This window comes from Sorghum bicolor, chromosome 3 (assembly GCF_000003195.3).
Source record: "Sorghum bicolor cultivar BTx623 chromosome 3, Sorghum_bicolor_NCBIv3, whole genome shotgun sequence".
Taxonomy (NCBI): domain Eukaryota; kingdom Viridiplantae; phylum Streptophyta; class Magnoliopsida; order Poales; family Poaceae; genus Sorghum; species Sorghum bicolor.
The window spans coordinates 7,340,543-7,362,687 of record NC_012872.2 but is presented as its reverse complement, the minus strand read 5'-3'; the positions used below and the strand labels follow the sequence as shown (position 1 = coordinate 7,362,687).

The window sequence follows — 22,145 nt, the reverse complement described above, 5'->3', positions numbered from 1 at the left end:
ATTATGATGAGGAGCTTGGAGTACAAAACATTTTTGCACGAAATCAACGAATCTTGTAGTTTATGGACAGTTGGCCGTACTCCGTACTTTACAGCGGCAGTTGTAGAACCGCTGTACACCAGAACAATTGGCCAGCCATCGATTTCCAATCGAACGGTTGCCAGAGCTCACACGCTACACGTGTGGCGTCATCACGCTATAAACAACCGCAGATAAAGTTTCGAGGAAAAGCAAAATTCGGAAAAGGGGGAAAAAAATTCGGTCGAAAGCGATGCACAGTTGGACGCTGCGCCTGTTGGCCGCGGCGACAACGGCCGGCGTCCTCCTCGCCGCCGTGTGCGCGGCCGCCTCCGCGCTCGACGCCTTCCACGCCCCCGCCGTCCAAGCCCAAGCCCATGTATCGATCTCATCCTCTCCTCGCTTGTTTAACTGTTGTCAACTTGGTGCGGTCTGCGACTCAAACCCTTGCGGCGAAGGGTCTCGAGTATGTTTCGGCACGATTAGTGTGGAAAACAGAATAGAAGTCATGGATTCTAGGATACTGGATGAAATCATAGACTTGTTTAGATTCTATGGCCGACTGGATTGTGCAATTATTAGCTAGATCAAGCATCTAGAGTTCTGGACACTGATTTCAGTAGACTAACCTTTGCGAGCGAATATGATTCTGATTCTGACAGTTGCAGAAATTGTAAAGCTATTCTCGCAGTATCATTTACACCAATGTAGCTATGCTCACATAGGAATCTCCTTTTTTTGGGCTGCAATTCTGCATTGACGACATAGAGAAGCATGGTCCAACTAACATCCTTGCTTATTGTGTTATCAATGTTCTTATGTAACTTATCTTGTAGGTTACGAAGATCAACCGGTTCCACAAACAGATTAATGGCAATGACAAGGTTTGTGCCTGGTGCAGATCTAATTCGACCATATTTCTTGTATATAAGATTATGATCGAAGCATGATTCTTTCATTTTGTTGAGGGGTTAGGTTTACAGATATCCAATCTACTGCTTAAGAGCAGTCTCATATAATAAAATAGCATACGGGCATGTTCTATGTTGTTGCATTCTATTTGTTGTTTGCCATTTTTTTCCATGCTTATGCTGCAAGGTTTAGCCCTCTTCTCATTGTGCAGAAATCTTGTTTAAGAGAATTAGCTCGATTATATTTCAGTTTATGGGATAAATTGCACACTACAAGCTTAAGCAAAGCAATGCCCTTCAATTTTCCACACTGATGATTAATGGGTTCTTCTAGTTCAACAAACTTAGGCCCCGTTTGGTTCCCCTTGCTAAATTTTAGCTAGCTAAAATTATTTTAGCTACTCTTGGGTGACTAATGCAACTAAACTATTTTAGCTCCTTTTAGTCAATGTGTTTGGAACTTTAGCTACTAAAGTGACTAAAGTTTAGCTAGCTAAAATTTAGCAAGGGGAACCAAACAGGGCCTTAAGCAAAGCTTACTTTCTTGTTTTCCTGCAAACCTGTATTAGACTCTGGAAACAAGAAATATTTTCTAGTTGATAAGTGCCTTTTCTTACTGAATGTGAGCCATTTTTTACTTGTTCCAGTCACCTATTGAGCAATTTGTCATGTACTACCATGAATTCTACTGCATATCCTATAAATTATAGGTTTTCAAAACCAACTATTTTTCTCCAATCTCAAGTGGAATCTTCCAAACCATTACAGGGATATATTTCCCTCACTCAAGCTGCAACCAGATGCATCACATACATATTCTATTCCACTCCAAATGATAAAATTGTCAATTTGTCTTTCAGGTGACATTGACTTTCAATGTATCTGCAAATTTGGAGTCACTATTCACATGGAACACAAAACAGGTGATACTTTCGTTTTGGTGCAGCATGGAATAGCAAGCTATCTCATGAATGTGTATAAGAATTGAGCACTTCCGCAGCAGGTCCACTAAAAAATGATGTGTGTATGTCTGATAGGATTTCGGATCCTACCAGGCTTGTTGCGCAGTTTGTAGGGATGGGAAGGAGGAGGACGGAGGCGATCACGGTGCAGGGGCGCCGTGCTTGCTGGCTGGGCGCGCGCGAGAGAGAGAGAGAGAGAGAGGTCGGCTAGGGTTTCCCGGTTCCCTCAGGGAAGCCGAGCAGAATAATGCTCTTGCTTAATTCCAAATAGGTCCAAAGTACATGTATTTATACTACCACTAGTAATATATAAATATCCCCCTCATATTTAAATAATTCTAATAAATATGGTCCGAAGACCCCCCCCCCCCCCCCCCTGTAGCCACCTCTGGGCTTCCTCCTTTCATATTGGACGCCGGTCATAACAATGTTACAAATGAAAATTTGTTACATGCCTATGATACATTTAGAACAACTTTAACAGTGAGTAAAATAGATGCATGTCAAATCTAAATGCTGTTCAAATGACAAGATTGTTTAATTGCTTGTGTTACTACTTGTGCTGCTACATCATAACTACCAATTTCTCATGCAATATCTGTATTTTCGGTACACTATGTTCATGAATATTTCCAACTACATTAAGATACCGTAAAACTCAGCATCAGTAGATCAAAGTGCTGGTATGCTGGAGGGAGCATTGTATAAGAAACATCTTGTTGTGGTCTTCCCATACTGTTGTATGCCATTTTAAGCCCTTTTCATCTTTTCAATTCAGCAACAAATAATGCTTTGTAAAAAGGATTGGTGATATCTTTTATATTGAAATTACTGTGTCCAATCATGCATAATAGAATGTACCCATGTAAGAATACAGATTAGGTATATTTGAGGCAGTTAATAAAACATATTTACTGAACAATTGATGTTGCAATGCTCATTCAGAAACACTGCAAAACCACATATCATTGGAACAATCACTAAATGCTGCCATGAGTCATGATCATGACTATTGCCTTGCTGAAACCAACTGGTATGATGTTGTCTGGTTGCTGATGAACTACTGAATGTCAACATGTTTATTGACAATACTATTCATATTCAATTGTTGTACTATCCTGTACAGACAGACGGTAATTGGATTGTTTTCTTGATATAGGTCTTTGTCTTTCTGACAGCTGAGTATGAAAACACGAAAAATTCACTGAACCAGGTAAGCTGCTGTTTGTGACCATTGTCAACATGCATCCTGTCTGTGTAAGTGTTTTTTTTAACAGAGAACTGGTTGAAATTGATGTTGCTTATATCTTGAAATGTTCCTTAGCCACCTTAGGATAAATCAATAACTTGTACGTGGGCGTCCATCTTCATGTATATTAAAAAGTAGTAGCATCTATGCGTCACTAAATTGTATCACATAATTAACTAATGTACTGGTCTTAGATGCTATTGGCATTTTTATGAACATATGTTCTTGCTATCCAAGTCAGATAAAGTTCATTTAGTAAATCTCCTTGCCATGAATGACAAGCGACAGTCATGTCTACTTGCATGGTACCTCTTGGCCACAGGACATGAAAAGTTAAGTTATTGCTTGTCTTCAGAATCTATTGGTTCCACACTGTGACCGGCAGGAACAGTATGAGGGAGAAGATGGATTGAATCTAGGTGGCATTTGGATAATGGGATATTGGGGTGGGAATGGGAAGTGTTGTGAAGGATAAGATTTTCCCCAGTTTGGGTAGAGGGTTTGGGAAATGAGGCTGCTCTGGGATAGGGAAATGGGTAGCTCATATCCTGTCGATTCAATCAAGCTGGAGGGGTGGGTTATATTGGGAAATCAAAAGTGCAGATCCCCTTCGCCCACGTTGTCGATGGTTTGCATTTAAATTTTGGTGGGCCCCACAATATATCCCTAACCCAAACCATGATAGCCCAAACATGGAAATGGATATAAAATCTCATATCCCTGTGCTCTACCCCCTCTTTCTTATCCCATTATATTTCCCTTTCCGTATCCCCACCCTATCCAAACGCCACCCCATTGGGTAACGTTTCTAAATGACCATAGCCTCCTTTTATAGGGAGGGGTACACAATCACCTGGATCAGCAAACCTCTTAACAACCAATGGTTTATTTATCTAAACCGAAACTAACTCAATCTCCTAATGACCAACTAATGCGCTAACTCTGAACTTCTCTGACAAACCGAACACCAGAATTGCTCGGAGTCTGTCCTGCTTCAGCCACTTCCCTGTGCTGCTTCCAGGTCTGGGTCCAGGTCCAGCACAAGCTTGTGATCCTTCTGCTTGTTGCACCTTTTATATATCCGTCCCCACATAACAGTCTGCACACTAGTGCCGTCTTTAGTCTATTTAGGAGGATATCTTTAGCCCTGTCACTAATGCTTTCATTTTTGTGTAGATTGTCCTGTTCTTGGTTATATATATTTTTTGAATCGAGGATCTCCCCATTTCCATTATGAAATAAGTAAATAACGGAAATACAACATTCTTAGAACATCAGAAAAGAAATGAAAGGCGAAAAGTGAAACCCATCTGACAGACAGCAAATGGAAATACCTGCCTTATTTCTAGATTTCCATGTAGCCCAACATATTGCTGCAATGCTAAAGGTAAAGAGCTTCTCCTTTGGTAACCATTTTTTGATCCAAGACCAATATTAGGTCATATTGGTTGGAATGCCAGACACACCAATGACTTTAGCCACCACAGCCCAAACTATTTTAGAAAGTGAAGAACAAATGATCCATATTTTCATCCAATTCACAGAAACAGCATTTTGGATCTCCAGATCACTGTCTTCTAATCAAATTATCTTTAGTAAGCGCAGAATTATTTTCCATCAACCACAGAAAAAAAATTGATTTTTGCAGGGATTTTGCCTTTCCACGTCAACTTATGATTACTGCCAGAATCATTGGATGACATAGCATCGTACACTGATTTAACTGTAAACATCTTATTTTTGTTAAACTTCCACACTATCTCATCTTCATTGTCGACAAACTCAAATCCATAGCTTGCTATTGGATATGCAGTCAAGTAGACTGAAGGTCCTTCTAAAGCTTAACTGGAACTGCATTTCTCTCGCCTGTGCTACAGAGATATCTTGTTGTTCACAAAGACAGAACAAAAGAGGGAACCTATGTAGCAACGGGTTTTCAGTCACCCAGGGATCTCTCCAGAATAAAGTGTTCTTGCCATTTCTAGTCAAAATCTTTCTTCCTCGTAGATAGATAGGTTTGACTTAAGGAGATCTGTCCAAGCAGGTGCGTCATGATGCTTCTTCGTAATTAAGCTTATGGATTGACCTTAATATATTATACTTTTATGATACTTTAAGGAGATCTGTTCTTGGTTATATGCCAGACAGTTACACACTAATATGAGCATGTGGGTGATACTGGCACATGTATCTAGTTTGCAGTGACTCTTGCTAAACAGTAGAATTTTCTATTGAATTATTTTAGCAAGTCATTCTGAAGTTAGAGTTTTTTAGGTCATTCTGAGGCTACTTAGTTGAATATTAGATGAAGTCCTCCAGTTTGTATTCAAGTGGCTGGTTGATCGGTGCTTCAAATTATTCTGTTTGGCAGGTTTCGTTGTGGGACCATATTATACCTGACAAGGACCTTGCAAAGCTGCAACTAGAGGTGAAGAGCAAGTATCCCCTGATAGACCAGGTAAAGGTTTTTTTTCCGTCTTGCTTTTCATTGGCTAATTGCATATGCCGATATGCGCCCTGAGCTGAGTTTTTCTTGACAATACTTCAGGGTAGCAGTCTGCGGGGGAAGACGCTTCAGTTTGTTCTACACTGGCATGCTATGCCCAATGCTGGCGCCATGATCAGAGATCGGATGCCGCTCTCGAAGTTCAGACTGCCGGACTCCTATACCTCTTGAAAGAAAAGCTTATTGATCTGGGAAGAATCCTCTAATTAGCCCATTTCTAATCCTTATTCACAATTGGTTGCCAAACGAACGCAGATCTGATTCATAGTAAGCGCTGACAGTAGCAAATGGGGTATTTTGGATATTCGATCAAGCACTGAAGCATTGAACATCGAACATCAGAGGAAAGTTTGACGATAAATTTTATTCACCCATGCTCGATTGAGCAGGGGCGCTCATACATACTAGCTGATAGATGGATGGAAGCCTCGACGGCTTTTATTGATGGCGTGTAGCGTGGAATACATTTGCGTGAGGTGAGCTAGCTCAGTCAGGAGGGCCATGCTGAGCCCTAGTTCTTCTTGCACGGTGGGCCGCACATGCCGAGGAAGGTGTCGGTGCACTGGAACTGCTTGACGGGGTACTTCTTGACGACGGTGCAGACCTTGCAGACGGGGTCGCACTTGCTGACGATGTCGTCGCAGGTGTAGAGGCCGGAGAAGGAGAAGTTGCACTTGGTGCAGCACCCGAGCTTGCCACCGTTGGTCTCCGTGTTGCCCTTGCTCTCACCGACGGCAGCTGCATGCCACGCGTTTGAGTTCACATCAGTTTAAATCTCGCTCATGCATGACAATCTTTCTCTACCTGCTGGTCTTTTTTTAAAAAATAAAAAGTAGTTGCACGTAGAAATATGCGGCGAACTGGGATAGATGTCTGGCGATCTGTATTGTTTTCGAGTGGTGTGGATTGCCATCTACATCTACCATCAGGTTCAGGCTGGCACGTCGGATCCATGCATGCTATAGTCTGAGTTTGTTTGTGCATATAGCAAGTGGAGTGCCACTGACAGTGAGTAGTCGGGCCCAATATATATGGCTACATCTACAAGTCTATCTGCCTGATGGGGACTCCAGAAAATCTGATGACCTTGTTGCCTAAGAGAAAAATGGTGAAGATATACAATCCTTTAACTGTCTTTCATCCCTTCAGCTTCTAGTACATTGCATCAGTGCAGAAAAATAGCATACTGAGATTATAAACTAACGAGGACAGAATGCGCCATGGGTTATTTTGTGGTTCTCTGTGGTATAGTTGAAAAGCGAGTTACCAAATCCAATTTTCGGAAGCCTTATGGTTATAATTCCATTCGAATTTGGCAGAACTAGTTGTTTCCATAGACACATTGTTGAAAAGCACGGCCTCTCTCTTTCAGAAAAAGAAAACGAGCAAACTAATTGGCACATTAGCCTCGGTGAAAACTTTCAGCATGTAATTAAGAGAATACACGTACCGTTTTCTTTAGCCACAACTGCAAAGATTCCCATGACCAGAGCTGCCTGGAGAACCAGGATCACAAACAGCGTGCTGCCCTTCATCTGGCTTTGTTACCTCTACTTATAGAATGTTTTGTGTTGCTGCTGCTGGCCAAAGCAGAGCAGCTCTATATATAGGCGTCCAGACACGGGAAAATGGCACATCACCATACCTCTGATCGAATATCTTTCCGGAAACATCAGTTGTGGATGTCATGCATCTGTGTTATTTAATTAATGCTGGCCCTACCGTCCTCATCAGCATGGTGCATGGTCCAAGGCAGCAGTGAGCCAGGCTGCCAGCGATGCTAAAAGCCAAAATTCATAGAATGAAAACATGATATACTACGTATAAAGCATGAAATGATTTTACAAACCAAACACACCGTAGCTTATCATCATCAACTCGTCATATGCATCATGTGTCCGTTAACAGTAACGTAACACGACTTCCCATAAGGATGCAGAGTCAGTGTGGTAACTTTATCGTGTGTTTGGATGGAGAGGGGGGCGAGCCGGGTCGGAGTGAACCCGTTCCCGTGGCTGTTTGGTGGGAGGATGAGAGGGTTGGGTTGGCTCCAGAGTGGAATATTCCTCTCAGATGCGGGTTGGACTCGTCCGTCAAAATCTGGCGGACAGAGCCGCTCCAGCCGGGTTGATGTTCACCAAACACTGAATTCCTTCAACCAAACACTGAACGGAGCCGCTCCGTCTCCAATCCTTCAACCAAACACTAAAACGGGTTGGGTCTGTCCCCAAAATCGAAGTGCAACCAAACACTCTTTTGGGTTGGCTCCGTCCCCCAAAACTGGGTTGGATCCAACCCAACCCACCCAACCCCCAACCAAACACACGGTTATTTTGAGATACTAGGTTAAGGAGCTGTATAAACGGAGGGTTACGGTGGCTACCATTTCTGAAAAGAACCCGCAAAAAAATTACGCAATATCTGTCTAATACTGTATTGTTCCTTATGATTCATATTACTCAGCAAAAAAGCAGCAGCTCTAGTCGATAAAAGATGATTATATTTGCAACCCCCTAGCTTTTTTTGCGAGCATGCAACCCCCTAGCTTTGACATACTATCCAAAAGATTGTTCGTGTTCCTTAGACGTTTAATGCCAAGCAAAACAAACACAACATACCAAAGGAAACTGACATAATGACAATAAAAACAAGTGCCGGATAGTTTCAAATTTGCTAAAAAAACAATAAATCTTACTACCATTATTCCAAGTCCTTTTAGCAAGATTCTTTTTGTTGGTATCACCCCATTCTTTAAGAATAAAAAAGAAAGTATTAATCTTTAGGGCTTAGGGGCACTTTCATATGCAGATTTTTCTAGATAACCTTAATCCCATTATTGACTATGTATAAGTACATGGATTTAACAGAAAACAAGCCATTATTATTTACGTTCCTATATCCCTATCCTCATTAATTATAAAGTTAATAAAAGCAACTCCCGCAAACTTTGCTATTCCAACTTGTTCCGCAAAAAAAAAGTATATTGAGAGGGGGTGGAATTAAGTACATACCATTGTTGCTTGTTTGCTACGCACATGTATATTAAATAAACTCGGACATTGGATGTTCAAAGCTTGGGAGCCCGATCATGTGTCTTCCCAAAATCTAATATAGTTCCATTGTCTAGTTTAAAACTCTCTAGATATAAGAAAATATCTTTGATTCCCAACAAACAACTCCAAAATTGTGAAACCAAACTTAGAGTCTTGTTATTCACTTACTTGTTCCTTGTTAACTCCTGCTAGGTGCCCTCCTCATTACAAAGTTTGAAAAAGCTATTTGCTCAAAAGATGCTTATTTTATATATCTAGACTTTGAATTCTTAAACCACCTCTTTGCTGTTTTGGTTGGCACAAAATATTCCACTTTTCTAGCTACAATGCATCTAGCTACAAATGAAATGTTAGGCTCGCTCAAAATACTGTTTTCAATAAACAATACACACATGTTCAAATCTGAATTATCATATTTTCTCGTTGCAACATATGGCCATAATCCCAGTACGTATATTAATTACCAAGGGGTCGAACAGTTTGTTTGTATGGCTCTCTAGCTAAGCAGCGTGGCATGTCACGTGGACCATGCATGCGCATTACCTGTGACTGATTGGACATTTGGATGGTCGTCGTCGTTTGGCATGTCATACGTACTCCGTCTGTCTCTCTCTTTTTAATTGTCGCTGTTGGTATGCATGCCACAAGTTAGACTTAATTTATAGAAAATACGTGCAACATTTATATCTTTAAATAAATTTGTTAAAAAAACTAGATTCAAAGATCTTTGTAATGATACTAATTATGTATTATAAATATTAATATTTTTTAATATATAATTGTCGGCAGTTGTTTTTCGCAAAGCGCAAGCGATAATTAAAAAGGGACGGAGAGAGTAGTCGTTAATCGATTGCTATTGATGGAAAGAAAAAAAAAATCGATTGCTAATTAACACGAGGATAATTAGCATCACACGTCTCCTCCCCGTAATGCATCACTCTTTGTCGGTCCCTGGTAGCCTAGTATCTCATTGCGTGAAGCATTGTCTTTCTGGTTTTTGGCCTCGCCTCTCGCCACACCAACCTTGTGCAGCACCCATCCCAACACTGTAGTACGTTGCTGGTTTCTTACAGTGGCGGCGTAGCGTACACACGCGGCGCCGGCAAGGTAGGCCGGCCTCTCGTGGCTCCGTCGTCGCCTGGCCGCATCACATGCATGCATGAACGCGACGGCCCAACCGCCGGGCTGCGGGCGACGGCAGTGGCGGAGGACAGGGAAGAATTAAGATAGGGCTTATACGGTCTAATGGAACAATCAACTATAGTTTATAGCATCTGTAGCAAATGAAAAAACATGCTACAGTAGATATCAGATAAGCTCAAGGTATGATAATAATGGCCTCTCCTTGTCATACCAAGAGCTCCGTCATTGGGGTATGGAGCTCGTGGCCCGGCAACACTCAGACCCGTGCCTGTGTGGATCGATGATCATTCGAGATTAGGTAGCAGGCAAATGAGTTTATTTGTTTTCTTTCAACAGAATAGGGGTTGAAAGTTTTCTAGGAATTTTATCCTCGTGGGAATATCATGTTCATTACGCCAGGTTTAGTTAAGAAGAGATTTGGCTTATTCTTCATCACTATATTTTACTCTGAATTTTTCTCTCGTAACAAATCAGTATTAGTATAAGTCAAATTTCAGTGAAACAAACTTATATTCAAAAATAAATGCACATCTCACACTTTGAGAAGTTAACCGATCTTAAACTTGACCACATATATGCAAGAATGTATTGATATATTAGATCTATTTAGAGGTGCAAATATAACACTCCCATTCTAAATTATAAGTCACTTTATTAACTATATTGAAGAGTCAAAATATATCAAGTTTGACCAAATTTATATAATAAAATAATAACATTTATGATACAAATATATATAATTAGATCCTTTGCTAATTTTATTTTCATAATATACCTATTTGATGTTATAAATTTTTGTTACAATTTTGGTCAAACTTCATATGCTTTCACTCTCTAAAGAAGTTAGAATAACATGTAATTTTGAATTGAGTGAGACAGGGAGTACTATTTTGTATAAATCTAGTTTAACTTGAGAGTGACTCGCTTCTTGAGCATTTATTTTAGAACAGATGAAGTATATATAAGGAACATGCCTATAGCATCAACTTTTTTTTAACAACTTTATTTTATTTATTTATTTATTGCAAACAACGGTTTATTGTTGGCGTGCAACGTCCATCGAGAACAAGAATCGAACACACAAACCCAGAAGCACAATGACACACAGTAGTAAACCACAAGCAGCAAATCTTCTAGCAGTTTGGGCCGCACATGCCGAGGAAGGTGTCGGTGCACTTGAACATCTTGCCCGAGTACGTCTGCACGGCGACGCACTTCTTGCAGACGGGGTCGCAGTTCTTCTTGACGTCGTCGCAGGTGTAGAGCCCCGAGAATGAGAAGTTGCAGTTGGTGCAGCACTTGAGCTGCCCCGGGTTGATGTCGATGGCCTTGCTCTCGCCCACGGCTGCATATGCACAGAATCAGTTCAATCCATCATCAATCATGGTAACACATGACGTAGCAGACTCATTCAGATAATCAGATCAGTCAACCAGCATTTTTTTTTTGCGAGCAAAGAGAGAAGCTTTATTAGCTAGCCATCGGCAAATTACAATCGGCATTTAGAAAAGGCAGAGCGCATGCAGTCAACCAGTATATATTTTTTTTGAAAGAACGTCAACCAGTATATATGACGATTAGAATCATAATATCGTCGATCAAGGAACGCACCATTTTCTTTAGCCACAGCGGCGAAGATCCCCATGACCAGAGCGGCCTGGAGGCACAGGATCACCAGCAGGAGCGTGCTGCTCTTCATGGTCTCGATCGGCGTCGTCTTCAGACCGGCCGCCAGCAGCTGTTTTTCTCTCTACCACTTCTCGTAGGAGCTAGTAGCTCTCGCTATCTTGCTGGTTTTGCTGGTGCCAACAAGGCAGTGTGGAGAAGCTACTTATAGGCGCCGAGATCTGAAACATGGCATGCATTGCCGCCGTATAGTCCTGCCAATCGCATGTACTTTTGGGGACGACGATGCTTCCAGCTCGTGCATTTTGTTGTTTGTTAGGCGAAACTTTGACTCATGGCTGCGCGCGAGTCGTATGGTATAACGATAACCCATTTCTTTCTCATGATCATGTCCAATCATCCTCATCAGCATTATATATTCTGGTCCAAAATGGACGGAAGTGACGATGACGTTATCGGATCAGCACAATTTTGTGGCTAAGGCGCAGCTGGATTATATAGTATTATGCGGTATGCAATAATCCTAACCTTGACCGTGCATGCAATTTCAACAGGATGTAAAATAATAGAATAATCGGAATGTAATGTATATGTATATATCTGCAGTGGTAAGAAAATGTTACTGTCCTCCATTCTCTCAATAGAAACGGATCATCCTAAGCTGCTATCGGTGCATAGAGCATTTTGTATGTTTAGGGTGCTGAGAAAACTGTCAAATTCTCTAATCAAGTTAGGGTCACACAGCTATACTCTTTCCTTCTCTAATCAGGCAGTGCCATCTTAATTATCATACTTTTGTGAACAATGGTCCAGATTGATATAATGGACATGTATATTGACCTGTTATTTTGAAGATTCTTAATATTTTTGTTGTTATTGTTGATGATCTAACTTTTACTTGCTCAACATAAAGGTAGTTTCCTCTACAATCTGCTCCTTTTCTTTTCTTTAATTTCTTTCTTTTTTTTATATATATATAAAGAAGAAGACGACGACGAAGAAGAATGTAACATTTTTATCTGTGAAAAAAACGATCACTGGTTCTGTAAATAAAATGGTTACTGTTCAGTTAAGTGCAGTTACTATGAGTCCGTGACACTGACAGCCCAAAGCCCCAGAGAGAGAGAGAGAGAGAGAGAGAGAGAGAGAGAGAGAGAGAGAGAGAGAGATGGTATGGAACAACAAGGAACATGCGGATGGATAAGCATGACACGCCGCGGCGCCGCCGAGCGGCGGCCGTTGCTGCTCCCGGTCTCCCCTCCCCTCGCCAGGTAACGACGTAAGCGTTTTCACACTGCTGCGCGCACGTTCAGCAGTAGTTGTAGTATTCATTTTGGTCGCCTAGCCTGTGGACCCTGGAGGCGGCTATTGGTGATGAACTGATCCGGCACCGGCCGGTTTGACGCCGACGTGCGTCTCTCGCGTGAACGGTCCAGTGGTGGTTGATAGCGAGTTTCGAGGTAGACGAAGCAATGAAGCTTCACTCACTGTCGTCTCGAGATCTTGATGCGCCCCGCGCCCCGCGGGGATGTTCAAGTTTTGGTTTGGCCACGCGATGGCGAAGGCGACGGATGAACTGCCAGAAAAAAGGATGCGCGACTTAGCGGCCTGCTCGCAGGTTCTTCCCTGCCACTCCACGTAACAGGCCCAGGCCCGCATTCTCCGGATGGTTAACGGGCCATAGCGCTCACCGGCCGGCCTGCTCATGGGCCTCCAGTGTTCGCAGCGATTATTGGCCCCGTATCAGTTCCTCGTCTCGATACAGTGCGTACAGCCCGTTCGGCTCAGCACGTGCTAATAGGCCACGTTTCCTTTCCACGGCCTCTGGGCGACTGGGCCTCGGCCTCCGCGCCTCACAACAGACTGGATTTGCTATTTCAAGCCCCACAGATTTTTTTTGTTAGAAATTCGTTACAAATAAATTTAAATTTAGACAAGATATTTTATAAGACTGTTATTATCATACGATCTACATTGTGTGTACTGAAACCACGTGCTAGCAATACTGCGAGCCACACCACCAGCGATGCGAGATTATATTGCGAGCACGAAGCGACGGCCTGGACTGTCCCGCGCGCTGCACCTGGACCTGCATGCGCACGCCATCCTTGATGAGCTCGCAGCTCCCTCGAACAAGGTTTCCCCACAAACACATGGGCATACTTTGATCACACTCCATGCCCCGCCAAGCAAGAGCAACCGGTAATCAACAACAACACAGCCAAAAAGCGCCTCCGATCGATCCCATGCATGCATGCATGCCAAGCAAACAAAAGGGATGACCTTTTCAAGAAGGAAAAAAAGACCATTGCATGCTCTATCATTGCGTACCTTTCCTGTCGTGTGCACCCATTCTCTCAATTTAATCCGACCACAATTCCGAGGGCAAGTTTTCTTAATTAATTGCATATACATGCATGGCTGTAAACTTGTAGCCATGCTGCTTTTGGAATGCACGCGTGCGTACGTCAATTCACAAGCTCTTTGTTTGTGAGTTTCACAGGCCAGAGAGATTGTTCACCATATTAGCTGGGCGCCAGGCCAGGCCAGTTAACACTCTAGAACTCCCTGCTCTTCTTGGTTTTGTGGCTACTACAGTCACAAAGCAAGTAGCTGAGCACGCTGGACACACTCGTGCCGATGAACGGCACGTTAAGCACCGGCGGAACCCTAACACCATGGCTGCGACCACTACCGCCGCCGATGCTACCTTTTCTGCTACTACCTCCATAGTAGTAAGCTCTTGAACCACCACCACCGTTGCTTGCAGTTGCAGCTGCCGCTGCGCCGCCGAATTTCTTGTAGTACTGATGACGAGGCCGGTGGCCGGCGGCGGCGTCCGAGACGGCGGCAGCGGCACCATCCCGCTCCCGCGCCACGGCCGCCGCGGAGCCGACTGACCAGCTGCGCATCAGCGGGAACGGCGGGCACCCGAACCTCCCAGCCGCGGACCTTGGCGCGCCCGTCGTCGTCCTCGTCGTCGTCGTGGCGGAGTTGACGCTGCTGCTGCGTGAGAACGGGGACGCCGCCCACGACGAACCCGGCCGCCTGGTCTGCTGCTCCTGCTGCGCCTTGACACGGCAAGGCTGCTGTGGCTTGCACGGGGTGGTGGGCTTCGGAGCGGCGGGCGGCAGCGGCGGCATTGGCAGCAGCTTGCCGCCGGCGAAGAGGCGGTCGGCGGGGGCGACGTCGTCGGCCGCGACGGCGTTGGCGAAGTCGAACTCCGGCTCGGCCGGGAGGCGTGATGGCCGTGACACGACGAGCAGCGACGCGTCCGACCGCCGCCCGGCGAGCAGGGCGGCTGCTGCAGGCGGTGGTGTCGCGACGGCTAGGTCGTGCGAGAAGGAGATCCTGGGGCTGATCAGCTCCTCCTGTGCTTCTTCCATTGGCGGTGTCAGGAATGTCAGTGGCAGATCAGAGGCCGGCACACGGAGGGAGTTGGGAGGGAAACCGATACATATAGGCATGTTTCTAAAAAATTTTAAGATTTCCTGTCACGTTTAGACATATATATTAAATATTAAATATATACAAAAATAAAAACTAGTCACACAGTTTGCTTAAAGCTAAATATTTACGAATAGTTTAAGTCTAATTAATCTGTAATTAAATAATGATTATTAAATATGAACAAAAATAATATAAAAATAACATTTTTGCGAACTAAACAGGGCTGTAATATAGACTAAAGCCGAGAGCCCCGGCGGTCCCAGAGTGACAGGTTGGGACCGTGGTCCGTGGGGTACAAATTTCGCACCCGAATTCGCGAGGTTGATTCGATCGCACTCGTGCCCGGTCCCTTGGTCGGTCACCAACCTACGCTACGCGAATGGCAGCTTCCTTTGCCGTTTTCTCGTCCAGTCCTCCTCGTTCCAGACGTGAAACTTTAGCGATCAACCATTGGCCTGTTTGGAATGAAGTATTTTTAAAGAAATTTTAAAGGATTGCCAAATCTGTATTTTGCTGACGTCACCTACCGTTTGGAAAGGTTTCCTTCGCTCGTCAAAACGTAGGAATTTTAAAATCCACTCTTGGCCAAAGTTTTCGTGCAAGACCGAGGGCTCTCGCGCGCGCTAGAGAGAGAGAGAGAGAGAGAGCACGCGCGCTAGCGTGGAGCGCGGAGGAGTGCTTGCCTGCGGTGCCGCCCCGCTGTGCCACTCCAGATCTCGCTGATGTTTGGCTCGCTCATGCTGCTTTAAGCCTCGCTGCACCAGGCCTTCCTGCGACGCTCGCGCTTGAACGCTTCACCGCGCCGCCAGCACCCCGCTGCACCGTCCTTTTGCCTCACCAGCGCCTGATCGCATCCGCTCGAGCCTTGTTTCTAGGAAATGATAAAGGAGAGAGAAGGCTGCTGGATTTTTTTATTGGGCCCCATCGTTTAGCACTAATAATGACACTTATAATCATATATGTTTTAAGATTCTTGTGTTATGAATCCTGTGTTCCAAAAACCTCTAACTAGTCATTTCCTGCAGTTTTTCTTTCCTCTGTTTTACCATTACACATCTATCCTATTCCTGTAGTTTTTTCCATTCCTTTGTTTTTGATTCCTCCATTCCATACTCACATTTCTCGTGTCCAACGTCCAATCCTCTGGGCCGGCTTGCTTTACGGTGCAGGCGTGTAGCCACTCGTCAGTAAGGCCTTGTTTAGTTCACCTAAAAACCAAAAACTTTTCAAGATTCTCCGTCACATCAAATTTTACAGGACATGCATAGAGCATTAAATATAGATAGAAACAAAAACTAATTGTATAGTTTATCTGTAAATCGCGAGTTAAATCTTTTAAGCCTAGTTACTCTATGATTGGACAATGTTTGTCAAATAAAAATGAAAGTGTCGAAATCCAAAAAAAATTTCAGATCTAAACAAGGCCTAATTGTCTCACTGCCCACATACATGTATGCATGTGTGGGAGTATGTATGCAATCGTACTGTTAGAGCATCTCCAAGAGATTAGTCAAATTATTTTTTAAAGATAAATTTAGCTATTGTTGAAGAAAAAACGTCTCCAACAGACTCTGTAAATGACTCTTCAAATTTAGCAGCTCTCCATCCCACCTTATTCGCTCTCTACTTTTGGATAGCCTACCTCACTAGCCATCCTTTATAGAGTCTGTTGAAGTACTCTAATATCATTTTGTCATCTATTTTAGAGAGTAGCTAAATCCTTTTTGGCTAATCTCAAGATCAAGAATTCGATCGATCGAAATCTTTTTAATTGGCGACCTCATCAGATCAACTGCTTGAAGTACGCAACGGCGATGGATGTGATGTTATCGCCACCGTACAGAGCTCAGTTGGCTTGGAAGCAACAGTTCTTTTGAGCTGAAAAAAGAAAGAACAGAGGATTGTGTCAGATAATCAGACTTCTTTCATATATACCAGTATACCACTGTTTACGCTGTATGGCGAGACGTCGACAGGGATTCCGAGTTAAGCACTACTGTAGTTGGGAGCAGAATATGATGGGAGGGGACCAGAGCGAAAACACGGGGGGATGGGAAAGGGAGCCCCATGTTTCGGCTCAATCTCTCTCATGAACATTCGGATCAGGACCTCCCTCCAAATCATGGTACTTCGTCAGACATACAGCCATGGCAGCATGCGAGAAGATCCAGAAAGGAAGCTCTACCCATTTCCCTTCAATTCCTTCCATAGGCGAAAAAAGATAGCAATGCGCAAGTGGAGCAATCTTTAACTGGAATATCGAAAAGGCGCACCGAAAACGGGTGAGAATGAGATCGAGAACTCAGCAAGGACGATTCTGATGAAATCAATGGAGGAGCTGCTGCTACTACTACTACTTGTGTAACAGAGGCTCTTCATCTTTTTTGTTCTGAATGTGACGTGTCGTGAAAATGCGCAGCACATCATAGTTGCTGCCTCGTGGACACGCGCTCAATTATTCATCCATACGTGCCTTCCTTCGCTTTTCTGCAACGCTGGACCAGATCAATGGACTGCGCGAATTATTGTGCGCTGCAACTGTAATGCATGCAAAAATGATTTGGCCTAGCTTTGCATCGATGTCAGTAGCAACATCTTTGCAGTCAGAAAAGAATGTCATCTTAATGGTTGGCTGGTGTAGTGTAAATTCAGGTGACTGATATATGTCAGCCAGTTGCTCAGTACCAGTAGCCTGGTACAGCCCCTGAATTGCCCATGAAGACAAGCTCGGCTAGCTTAGCTTAGGGCACCAAGCGGTAGGGCATCTGGAGCAGCGCCGTCCCTGAATTCCGGCCGGTTACTAGCTAGGGGGGAGCATCATGCCATCAGCCCAGCCCATCATGCATGATCTGAAGAAGCTGGGATCAGCAAATGGTTGGTCGTGTGGCGCAGTCGTTAGGCTCGTAGACAGACACTGTTCCTCCTCAGTGTTGATCACTGTTCTACCTGGCTGGCGTATCTCGATCGCCCGTGCTAGCTGCTTCTGATCTTGCTTGCGTGCTCTGTAGTTATGGGTCCGGCTGGTTCCTGAATCCGTGGTGGCCTTTGGTGTACACAATCTCTTACTGTTCCACTTGTCGGGCCGCGGATTGAGTGGTTGAATGGCAAATGATTCATCAGATAAGTTTTTGGAGACCATCTGGACGTAGCAAAAGTAAGAAAGACTTGGATATAATTCTGGCTCCGTTGGCTCGTGATCATCTACTTCGGCTCAGTTAATAAGTTAGGCTCGGTGCCTCTGTCTTAGCCTAAATTGAGACGCACATGCAAATGTTCATGCACTCTCCTTTTCTTTCTCGTTTTGTTGAGTTCTAGTGGTCATGTATGGGGCGTGGCGTTTGTTTTGCCTCCCTACGGTGTGACTGTCTGACCGATGCCTCATGATCAGTCGCACACTGTCATGAACTCGCCATGGAATGGCTCCGACTCCGAGCCTACGGAGCTTGGGCTCACCTCCGGCTTTGCTGCAATCTCACGCCTTCCCTCTTTCGAACACCACATGGAAGCAGCAGCTTCCCCTAGAGAGCACCTTGAGTCCATGGAGCTTAAGGTGCCCGAACCTGGCATGCCAATGCCAGGCCACCTCACAGCTTTGGCAACGGGGGCAGCTGTGAGGAGAGAAGAACTAGAGGTACATTGGAAACATATAGTAAAGATTTTTAGTAATAGTGTCTGAGACAAACAAATTGAATCCACAATTCCTTTGCTTATGCTCCCATTTTTGAAATAGTAAATTGTTTTAGTGTTGTCCTAAATCAAACTTTGTCTAAACTTTGACCAAGTTTATAGAAAAAATATAAACATATACAATATCAAGTAAATGCACTATCAAATATATTTCATGTTGTGTCCAATCAATCTTGTTTTATGTTGTAGATAAGTTTGCGTTGTTTGACATATATATAGGAGTAAGGACAGATCTAAAATTACTTAAAAGTTTGGAACAAAGGAAGTATAAGCCAGGCCATCCTAATGCAACTCTGATTGACAATATGTCTAAAGTAGATGCAAATGCGCATTGATGTGATAAACCAGGCCATAACAGCTTGGCATTTCAGCATAAACTCTCATGTTCAGCTGGAAACAAAACAGTACTACACTGCTTCTACCCAACTTACTAAAATATTGTCGGAGAAAAATGATTACAAGCGCTGTGTTTTCCTTGGCGAAATAATGATGTAAATGATTGACAAACCTACTAGAGACTGGAGAAATGTAAGGCAGTGGAGAAAGATTCATGCATGCCGCCAGCCAAGTCCAGACTGGATGACACAACAAAATTCGGTGTAGATGCTATGTGTAGGATCCACTCCAGCACGGTCTGGAAAATATGTACCTATGCTTCAAAATTTTGGAAGCTCCTAATCGTGACCTATCTAAAGTGATTCTACTAATGCTGGTGCTCTTTTTAGTACTAAATTTGTCTAACTAGCTGCTGTATATGTACTTTATCGTGCACCGGAGGATGGGCAGATGGCTTAGGACTTGAAGAGTGAGCAGAGTATAATCGTCTAGAGCTCTTAAGATGATCAATCCCTTGTCTTCTAAGAGCATTTGGATTGACACCTGCCTTGTGAGCAGCAATGACTCCAATTGCTTCCCAGTAGTTCCGGACATTCAGCTGAGAAAACATTCGAAGTTACCAGTAATTGCTTAGATCTATGAGCTTGTCAGAAAGAATCAGAGAGAATGTGAAAGAAGATTATAGATATATGTTGTGTACCGCTTCTATGCCGAACTTGTCTGGAGTATCATCAAGCACTGTCTCATTTTCCTGTACAGTAATGATTAAGGGCTGCAAAGAAGAAGAAGAAATGAGTAATTTAGCTGACCTAGTTAATTATGACTAACACCTTTTGCAATTAGCTCCAATCATGATGCTAACATAACTTGCATTGATGAACTTATCTAACACACTGTGCGGTCAAAGTGGATACATATTTCCATCTTTCATCATTAATTAGTATGGACATTATACCTTGTTCTTTCTTGCAGCTCGAGCGAAAGCAAGTGTACCATCTCCTCCACAAGAGTCTTTGGGAAGAATAACACTGTCGACAGCACCAGCCACTATGCAACCATTGTCCAAGCTTCCCTTCCTCATGACATACTGTGGAGCATTGCTTAACCCAGCAAGCACACAAGGCAGAAATGTATATCCAATCTATTTGATAAAGACATATTATGAATAAACAAACAACATATAGAAGTAATAAGCAATCAGATTAAAAAGAAAAGAAAAAAGTATTGGAGAGGTTGACATAGGACAGGTATATATCTATATATATGACCAAAGAGGCAAAAAGGTGGCTGAAAACGTTGTAACTAAAAACTGAACACATAGCACTAGTGTAATATAAGCCTTGTAATGGTAGTGTGATTGTGAAACATATCACTAGTAAATTGATAATTACTTAACTAAGTTATGCACGAGTACACATGGACATATACCTCTTCAGCAGCAGATCTAGGGCATACTGATGGGCTGAGTGATGGGGGTAACACTGCAGGAGCATGTGCACAAGGGATTTTGAATTCTTTCACAATTAGATGACTGATAATTGCTTCAACTCCTGCCAATAGATCAACACCCTGCAATAAAATATCAGTCAAGAACATAAATGATGAAAAATAAAAAAAAAACATTCACTACCTACGAAATGCAGAAAATGAAAGATACGCTTGCCAACAAATGATAACCTCAGCATACTGTTAATTGTCATCAACTCAATAGAACTCAGACCCCTCAATATACAGATCCAGTGTCATAAAGGGGCAATGACCTCCATATTCTAGGGGAATGATAGCACTAGCTCTCTATTCACTAAACTTTAGACCAGAAATCCAGAATACGTGTAGCTGTCAGACTTCTAAAATTGAATGTCTTGAAACTTGAGAAGATACATTCTCAACTCAATTCTCTATAAAAAATGCTTTGATGCAAATGTCAATGGTACATGCAAGACATCATACAAATAAAAATAAAACAAACTACTTGAGCAGACAAGAGTTAACCTTTCCTTCCCGGTAACAATCTGAATCTTCTGGGTCGTCATCCGGAAAGCGTGCAACAACTGCCACAGCATTCACGTCTGAATGTGTGACTAGTGCGTCAACTGCTCTCAGAAGAGAATCAGAGTTACCAACACTCCCCGTCGACTTCCCACACCTGGGATCAAACCATGTCTTGATCTACATCAAACAAGGGCATGCCCTAAAATAAACATCAAGACTATGCAAGCAGTTTATTATGCTCAACTATCAGCAATAGTATCAGAATTCAGAACACGATGTGCACCTCCAGAGGAGCATCTGTGACAATGTACTCCACTACAGGAAGGCCAAGAGAAGCCCTCGTGGCATCTGCAACCTGCAAGTGGCGCAGCCGGAGATCTTCCTCGATTCCAGAATCCAACACCAAGCCTACCTAGGTATGATCAGTTACAATGTGTCATTGGCTATCTCTTTCGGTAACAATAGTGCATAGCAGAACTATAACCAATCTGGATGTTAGTGGTAGTATGGGTCCTAAGTGGGAGTAATCCCCACAGCGCGAGTCAATCAACACTAACCTTGTTCTGGTGAACAGGTTGGAGTGCCCAGGATCCTTCTGCAAACCTGTCAAGGGCGTACCCTTCCACGTAAAGTGTATTCGGCATCGGCCAGTACAGCATCGCAGCGTTCAACACCTACAACGTGAAATTTCCATCTCTAAGTGAGCAACCAAATTCAAATGGAGAAACAGCAACACAAGTACAGCAGCATAATGTTTACGACGGGCTCCATGAAGTTACGTTTGGGTGGGATATGACGCAGTCGGCGACGCCGGCGAGGGCTCGCGCAACCGGAAGGGCGTCGCCGGCGAAGCCCCCGACGGCCGCGCCGACGCCCGTGGGGACAATCAGAACGGACGTGTAGGGTCTCCTGAAACACGCGGCCCGCGCATCGGCGGACGGAGAGAAACAGCGGGCCCGGGTGCGCCTGCGCGGGGCCGACGCCTGCGACGGCGTAAAGCGCGAGGTGAGGAACGGAGCAGAGAGCCGGAGCGCCATTGCTTTGCCGGGGCAAGGCAAAGCGAAGCGAACGACAGCTGCGGGAACGAAAGCGGATAAGGCTACGCGCAGCTCCACAGGATCAGGGCTAGGCCCACATGAGCCGGCCCAACACGGTCCATATTTTTCCTTGAGTGGGCTGGGCTGTCAGTTCTCATTCCTGGTCCCACCTGTC

General features: G+C 43.8%; 5 protein-coding genes across 5 annotated transcripts; 1 reads left to right on the top strand and 4 right to left on the bottom strand.

The window, feature by feature from the left end:
* LOC8073356 (probable signal peptidase complex subunit 3) lies at positions 225-6,012 on the top strand. The gene is made up of 6 exons (XM_002457386.2): positions 225-397; positions 855-902; positions 1,790-1,852; positions 3,051-3,104; positions 5,512-5,598; positions 5,689-6,012. Exons 1-6 carry the CDS (start codon positions 272-274, stop codon positions 5,815-5,817), a joined length of 507 nt encoding a protein of 168 aa, XP_002457431.1. The 5' UTR covers positions 225-271; the 3' UTR covers positions 5,818-6,012.
* On the bottom strand, positions 5,928-7,254 carry LOC8073355 (Bowman-Birk type wound-induced proteinase inhibitor WIP1). The gene is made up of 2 exons (XM_002455206.2): positions 7,097-7,254; positions 5,928-6,384 (listed from the first exon to the last, which is right to left on the bottom strand). Exons 1-2 carry the CDS (start codon positions 7,179-7,181, stop codon positions 6,158-6,160), a joined length of 312 nt encoding a protein of 103 aa, XP_002455251.1. The 5' UTR covers positions 7,182-7,254; the 3' UTR covers positions 5,928-6,157.
* Positions 10,803-11,657, bottom strand: LOC8073354 (Bowman-Birk type wound-induced proteinase inhibitor WIP1). Its single transcript, XM_021457487.1, has 2 exons — positions 11,454-11,657; positions 10,803-11,187 (listed from the first exon to the last, which is right to left on the bottom strand). Exons 1-2 carry the CDS (start codon positions 11,539-11,541, stop codon positions 10,976-10,978), a joined length of 300 nt encoding a protein of 99 aa, XP_021313162.1. The 5' UTR covers positions 11,542-11,657; the 3' UTR covers positions 10,803-10,975.
* Positions 13,337-14,970, bottom strand: LOC8073353 (transcription factor Maf). Its single transcript, XM_002455204.2, has one exon. The coding sequence runs from the start codon at positions 14,933-14,935 to the stop codon at positions 14,027-14,029; it is 909 nt and encodes a 302-aa protein (XP_002455249.2). The 5' UTR covers positions 14,936-14,970; the 3' UTR covers positions 13,337-14,026.
* LOC8061365 (uncharacterized lipoprotein syc1174_c) lies at positions 18,916-22,005 on the bottom strand. The gene is made up of 8 exons (XM_002455203.2): positions 21,713-22,005; positions 21,491-21,607; positions 21,217-21,345; positions 20,934-21,110; positions 20,370-20,510; positions 19,897-20,082; positions 19,642-19,713; positions 18,916-19,539 (listed from the first exon to the last, which is right to left on the bottom strand). Exons 1-8 carry the CDS (start codon positions 21,968-21,970, stop codon positions 19,333-19,335), a joined length of 1,287 nt encoding a protein of 428 aa, XP_002455248.1. The 5' UTR covers positions 21,971-22,005; the 3' UTR covers positions 18,916-19,332.

Excerpts from the sequence above, each read along its gene's own strand:
- LOC8073356 (XM_002457386.2), top strand. The coding sequence starts at position 272 with ATGCACAGTTGGACGCTGCGCCTGTTGGCCGCGGCGACAACGGCCGGC. Across the intron at positions 3,105-5,511 it reads CGAAAAATTCACTGAACCAG|GTTTCGTTGTGGGACCATAT; the intron begins GTAAGCTGCTGT and ends TCTGTTTGGCAG. Across the intron at positions 5,599-5,688 it reads AGTATCCCCTGATAGACCAG|GGTAGCAGTCTGCGGGGGAA; the intron begins GTAAAGGTTTTT and ends ACAATACTTCAG.
- LOC8073355 (XM_002455206.2), bottom strand. The coding sequence starts at position 7,181 with ATGAAGGGCAGCACGCTGTTTGTGATCCTGGTTCTCCAGGCAGCTCTG. Across the intron at positions 6,385-7,096 it reads AGTTGTGGCTAAAGAAAACG|CTGCCGTCGGTGAGAGCAAG; the intron begins GTACGTGTATTC and ends CGTGGCATGCAG.
- LOC8073354 (XM_021457487.1), bottom strand. The coding sequence starts at position 11,541 with ATGAAGAGCAGCACGCTCCTGCTGGTGATCCTGTGCCTCCAGGCCGCT. Across the intron at positions 11,188-11,453 it reads CGCTGTGGCTAAAGAAAATG|CCGTGGGCGAGAGCAAGGCC; the intron begins GTGCGTTCCTTG and ends GTGCATATGCAG.
- LOC8073353 (XM_002455204.2), bottom strand. The coding sequence starts at position 14,935 with ATGCCTATATGTATCGGTTTCCCTCCCAACTCCCTCCGTGTGCCGGCC.
- LOC8061365 (XM_002455203.2), bottom strand. The coding sequence starts at position 21,970 with ATGGCGCTCCGGCTCTCTGCTCCGTTCCTCACCTCGCGCTTTACGCCG. Across the intron at positions 21,346-21,490 it reads AACCTGTTCACCAGAACAAG|GTAGGCTTGGTGTTGGATTC; the intron begins GTTAGTGTTGAT and ends GATCATACCTAG. Across the intron at positions 19,540-19,641 it reads ACAAGTTCGGCATAGAAGCG|CTGAATGTCCGGAACTACTG; the intron begins GTACACAACATA and ends ATGTTTTCTCAG.